This window comes from Asparagus officinalis, chromosome 10 (genome assembly GCF_001876935.1).
Source record: "Asparagus officinalis chromosome 10, Aspof.V1, whole genome shotgun sequence".
In the NCBI taxonomy this organism is placed as follows: Eukaryota; Viridiplantae; Streptophyta; class Magnoliopsida; order Asparagales; family Asparagaceae; genus Asparagus; species Asparagus officinalis.
In genome coordinates this window covers 11,177,737-11,184,286 of record NC_033803.1, presented here as the reverse complement: position 1 = coordinate 11,184,286, position 6,550 = coordinate 11,177,737, and the positions used below count along the sequence as shown (strand labels likewise).

Sequence of the window (6,550 nt, the reverse complement as noted above, 5' to 3'; positions counted from 1 at the left end):
TGGGTACGCATAGTACTAAGCATAAACTTTGTGCTTGATAGTGAGGTGACTAATTCCCACTCACTCACTTAAATGGTCCTTACTTGAAAATTATCACCCATTAATTATCCAACCTCACTATCAAGCACAAAGTTTGTGCCTAGTACTAAGCATACTCATTTCTCTCTCTCCCTCCCTCTCTCTATATAGATGTATGTATTATACTATTTCAATGGATGATCCGCTTCATTCATTATGATCTAAATGTTTCAAAACATCTATAAAATAATAATCATGATGTTTCAATACTTCTAACACATAATTCATTATCTCTAGTTGTATTATTATAAAATCATTAATTTTACAATCACTTGATACATGAGTAACTATAACCCAATATACCTGATTTTTTATTTGCATAAAATCCAAATATATAAAATTGAAATAAACAGAGTGGACATAGTAAATTGATTGCATATATACATATATATCCGTGTGTGTGCGTGCGTGCGCGTGTGTCCAACGTGCTTAGTGAAACAATCCTAATTATATATTAAATATTCAAATTTGTGAATTTTGCATAGTGACACAATCTTATTAATTGTTGCTTCGGGTCGCACACATAATAATAATGTGCTTTATAGTCTCGATGAAAAGTAACCAAAATCTAATTTTCTTTCTTGCGATGACATTGAATATTTACCGGTTGGAAAAAAAATAAGTAAAATAAACATTTAGGACTGCCATTTGATAACTCTACCAATCACATGCTACTGAACCACTAATTACAAGGGAATATAACCTCATTGCCTAACAAGGAGGGTGGATAGCTGAAGTGATCGAATACAATCCAAATATACCATGTAATTTCTATGTTGATATGAACACAGTTTTACCAGTTAATACAAATGAGATACTATCCCCAGTTGTAATCAAAACAATTGAAATCTCAAGCCAATGCTTTCACTATCCAAAAGAGCAATGATCATGATTCTCTTCTCAAAGGGCACCGATAGACTTGTTGTCTGCTATTGGATTTCTTTGGGTCAGTTTGTCAACTTAGAAACTAACTTGATTTAGTTTTGGACTGGTTATACTTAGCCTGGACTGGGTTAAACTAGTCTTCGTTAATTTTGAGTTGAACTTAGTTTGGCTAATTTTTAAACAAAACCGCTCTAGAGGTTGAGAAGAAAGATGAAGGAGAGGGAGCAGGGGTGAGGGCGAAGGAGAACCCCCTTTCCCACTACTTATTTAGGTCCAGACCCAACCAGTTCTATTTTATACCAGGGAGGACTTGGTTCTTTTCTCCATCTTTCTTACTTGCCAAACTAGAGCTGAAGTGTCGGACCAAACTTGTAGCAAATACAACCAGTTCAGTCAGTTTGCCAAACAGGCCCTCTCTTTCAAAACACTAGAAAACAGGCCAATCCGAACTCTTTAATCATGGCATTAATCAAACTTAAAAAGGTTTAACTATTACATTAGATCGTGATGCCTATAAATTAAGAAGTAGGTAATACTCCTTCAGCGCATCAATCAGCCACACTTCACGGATAAAGCTCCTAATTTTTTACTTGTTATCCAGCGATACTATCTCCAATTCTCCATCATAAACGGGCCGTCTTTCTTCTCAAATAATGATCCTCCCGTCAAAGAACCAGATGATTCTTTCGAGATGGCAAAAACAGTAATGAGTCCTAAAGCAAAACGATAGCAAAGTATGAAACATATAATTATATTTTACATTACGTCCGCAAATATCTAAGCAATCTAACAAATGAAACTAGCTTACAGATCAGATTTAAATCAAACTTCATAAAAAATAAGCAGATCAATGAGGAAAAAATGAATCAGCTAAAAAAATGAGAGAGGATCTGATCAAAAAAAAAAAAAACACTAGATCCATCAATGTAATCGATAGAGATCAGATCTAAGAGCTTGCCTGATCTGAGGAATGCGGATTCGGATGACCTGAGGAGGTTGAGGCTCGATCGGAGACCGCTATTGAAAGCCATCGCTTTGTTGACGTTTTCTTCGAATGATTCCGGCGTGCCCTAGACTTTTTGATTTTATAAAGAGATCGTCGGAGTTTGTGGAGTGGTCCGCAGGATTAGGTTAAGCTTAAATGGTTTTTTTGAGATGGGCTGGCAGCCTGGCACTGTAGTAAACCGTGACCTACGGCCCAATTATCATGATAGTCCCTTTAAAAGCATTGAGTTTGAAAAAAAAATCTTTCGATAGATGAAAATATCCTTAAAATTCAAATAATAGTCTATTAAGTAAAAGTAAGTTGATATTGATGAATTCTTATTGGATATGCACAGCATGAAGATAATGATATAGATTAAATTAAAATGTAAACCTAAATAAAATTATTTAATGCCAAATTTACAAATGTCTATAAGATGAAGGGCTTATATGCAAAAACTAAATAAAATTAATGAGATAAATAATGTTTGCCTCAAAGGTAAAATCCAGGAACAGTAGAGGCCTACAAATGTATATAATGTGGACATGATATTTGTAACCTGAGGACACAACGTGTAACATCACATACCAATAAAAAAAGTCATTCTCAAAATTATAAAAAAGAAAAATTAAAATAAACAGTTGCAACCTGAGGGCACAACATGGCGATCTCTCACCGACTAAATTCAAGTAGTTCACAGTACTATATAATTAGTTTCAAAGTCTAATCATACTATTATTATTTGCATAGAACTCTATTTATAATTGTTATCCTCTCACATGCAACATCACATACCAATATATATAAGCCAAGAAATTATAATAATTTTCATAGTACTTTCATCTCCTTCTATATGTATGTTCCTTTGTTATATTCTTCTTATTAGATTAGATTAGATTATTTTAAAGCAATTAATTGTATTGTATATTTAATCTTTTTTCATATTAAGAAATAACAATAATTTTCACAGCACTTCAATCTATTTTCTTCTTATTAGATTAGATTAAATTATTTTAAAATAATTAATTATATTGTATGTTTGATTTTTGTCAGATCCGAAATTGTAACAATTTTCATAGCACTTTCATCTCTTTCAACAAATATATGTCTTTGTTATTTTCTTCTTATTGGATTAGATTAGATTGTTTAAAAATTATGAATTATAAAATTGTAATAATTTTTACATTACTTTTATCTATTTTCTTCTTATTAGATTAGATTTGATTATTCTAAAGCAATTAATTATATTGTATATTTGATCTTTTTTTCAGATCATAAAATTTAATTATTCTATTATTATTTAAATAGATATTGTTCGTATAAAAGTCAAAGAGAATCGCACACGTATCTTAGATCTCAATGCTATTTGACTTGTCCTACGGCTTCGTATGTACACTTGCCCAAATTAGCGTGACCTGTCCTCACGTCCTTTAAACTCGTGGACATGATTTTTATGGAACACATTTGCTATTCTCTGTCTGATCCTATTGAAGATCCCTAACACCGTCAAATCTTGAATGTCATTGATATGCTCATTTATATCAGCCTCAATCTCATCAAAAGCATTGATCTGCGATTTAATCATATATACACAATTTAGCAAACAATATCTTAATAAAAAAAGAATTATTTCTTTAATTTAGTTTAAAAACTTACATAATTTCTCTTGATCATGACACTAGGGATGTAACTATTTATCGATGGGCGTGGTGCGCATCTAGCTGCTGGTTGTGGGTTGCGTCCTATCCATCTGCGTGTATAACCATCAACTGGAATTCTCTCATTCTGTATGAAATTCCACCTATTATTCCATCTATCTATGTAGGCAACATGAAATATGGCCCAGTCCGTACGATGCAATGTCATCCGTCGCCTACGATTGATTTGCTGAACAGGATCTAGCACATGCTGAAAGAGAAGAAACTGTCGTAACACACGATCTGGAAAATGTATCTCTACAATCTCCTAACATATCAATGGGACTCTGGCTCTCCACAAAGCAACACTATCTTTACAGATAGGTACAAGAGTATGCATATTGAGATCTGGCGGAGAATAGGTCGTCCACTTGAACTGAAATTTAAAAAAAAACTTTTATCAGTTTCTACAGGAAAGTTAAAATATTTATAATGAATTGAGTTTTTATATTTACCTGTTGGTATTGGAGGCCATTAAGCTAATTTTGGTAAAACTCTATATGTCTAGTCGATGTTTTGTATTTGGAGTGCCTCACGTTATACCTATTTGGCATAAAGAATATATGAGAATAAATTCAATATAAATAAAATTTATGCATAATTATACATGTATCCCAAAGGAAACTGGCTCTGTAGATCGCGGTGCACATGCAAAGTAGTTCGTCCAATATGAATGCATTCCCATGATCAAACCTGGATTAATGTCATGCATCAATTGAATTCTCTATAAAGGTATGCCAAGACTACACTACCCCATGATAGAGTACTACATATATCAAAATCCTCGAGTAGTGACAACCATCGTACATGTGCAAGATTCTTGCTCGCATCAGGAAATAACATACACCCTATCATGTGCAACATATAAGCATGAGCGTAATACCGAATTGTTTCATCTGTGGCATCAACTGGTATATCTCCCATAAATGTCGATCGAATCCACGATAGCTTCATCGCACCACTCCTCAAATCGGGAACTTACCCAAGAAGCTTCTCATATACTTCAGGCTAATTATGGTCATCGGTGCCCGTAATAATCGGGCCATCGATGCGGAGCCCAAGTATGATGGTTACGTCCTGAAGTGTAATGATACACTCCCCTATATGCATATGAAATATGTTGGTCCCCGGTCTCCACCTCTCAATCAGTGCACTGATAATGACATAGTCAAGCCTAATATATCTCATCGATGAACACTCCAAAAACCCGGCATGAGCTACCAACTGTAGTACTCGATCATCCTCCATCTCCTAGCCCGAGTGACTCTGGGAATGGTCCACTATGTTGATTTCTGCTATGAGCTGTACATTAATCAAAATTGATAAAATTTAATGAGAAAAATTGAAACTAGTGCTAAAAGTAAGGAATATATATACAACATTTGTTTACCTGTCCCAAGCCAATCTTGTGTGAACGATGATCTATCTGAAGGTATAATACGTCGGGCCGCATCGGTCCTGGATCCATAATAGATATCTCTGAGATTAAAATACAATATGTTAGATTTTTTAGTTGAATGACTTAATCATATGTATTTTGATGGCCAAAATTAAGTAAATTAAGAATACATCCAGCATAGAAAAGAAAAATAAGAATAGAACATGCATGACGATTGTCACATATTCAAGATTCAAAATAAAAGGTTATATATTACAAAAACGATTGTCACATATTCAAGATTAAAAATAAAAGGTTATATATTTCAAAAACCATAAGCAATACATTCCTATTTAGAGGACAAGCATTGAATATATTATATTTATTTTTCTCTCTGTGTTTGTTTGTATCCAACATACGGATACTATGAATCCAGAACTAGAAACTTAAAAATCCAAACAAACTACTTAGAAATAAAGTTTTAATATTGAAACCATTTTACCTTGCCATGCTATATATCCTCAACTAATCCAAACTCACAATTTGGTACTCGTCAGCTACTTGGTACAAAGGAAACAAATCGTGAATCGTTAGAATCGATTTAGCAAGTACCGTCAAAGGAGTACAGAATTTAAAGGACGATAAGTGGATGAGATAAATCCACTATAAAGAAAGTAAGATAAAACGAAAGGAGATAAAACCTCGAAAGGCAGTGAATAATGTAAATAAGACACATGATAGTAAAACATATAGACAGAAGTATGCATAGTGGGAAAGATGAGGGAATTCATAGATTTCGCTACTCGGTATATACTCCACTACTATATATGTTGGTCTACTTGTACTTCTATGGCGATGCCATATTTCTGTTGTGCACAGCAGAAATTTCGGCAGAGTTTCTGGTGCACAATAAGAGAGAAAGATCGATAAGAATTCTTGTTTCTCAAAGGGAACAAGAATCTGAAGTCTAATATCTCATCAAAGTGGGATATTAGCTCTTCCTCTCGTCAGCTCTAGGACTGCGCGTCAAGGGATCCTAAAAACTATTACAATGGCCACAAACTCAAACAAACCAATTTTACGTGGTTTGGCAAACTGCCTACATCCACGGGGCAAGGAGGGGGGGATCTACTATTAAAGAAAAAAAAATACAATGGGTTTACAACTCTCACAATCTAAACCCTCAAATAGGCTCATTGCTTTTCTTCACATTTGAATTCATTTGTAACGTTTGAAGTTTAATGAAATCAATGATGAAGGCAACTTTTGACGAAAACAAATCTAAACCCTCAAATAGGCTCCTTGCTTTTCTTCACAAGAAAAGGTCAGCCTCCAAATACTTTTTTTTTCTTCACGAAACCCGAGACAGTCACCTCTCTCTCTCAGCCGACTTTCCTCCCTCTCTCTGCACTTGTGCCCAAAGAAGAAAACTCAGCCGCCTAATCACAATCTAAACCCTCAAATAGGCTCATTGCTTTTCTTCACAAGAAAAGGTCAGCCTCCAAATACTTTTTTTTTTCTTCACAA

General features: G+C 34.2%; 1 protein-coding gene and 1 long non-coding RNA gene across 2 annotated transcripts in view; both read right to left on the bottom strand.

Moving 5' to 3' along the window:
* LOC109825947 overlaps positions 1 to 2,074 on the bottom strand; it is a 7,224-nt gene extending 5,150 nt beyond the window's left edge. Inside the window, exon 1 of the mRNA XM_020392865.1 lies at positions 1,922 to 2,074. Within this exon, the coding sequence (XP_020248454.1) occupies positions 1,922 to 1,994 (73 nt within the window). The 5' untranslated portion in view covers positions 1,995 to 2,074. The remainder of the gene's footprint in view (positions 1 to 1,921) is intronic.
* LOC109825960 lies at positions 4,333 to 5,961 on the bottom strand. The gene is made up of 3 exons (XR_002243145.1): positions 5,526 to 5,961; positions 5,036 to 5,124; positions 4,333 to 4,947 (listed from the first exon to the last, which is right to left on the bottom strand). It is a non-coding gene; the product is annotated as an uncharacterized LOC109825960 (long non-coding RNA).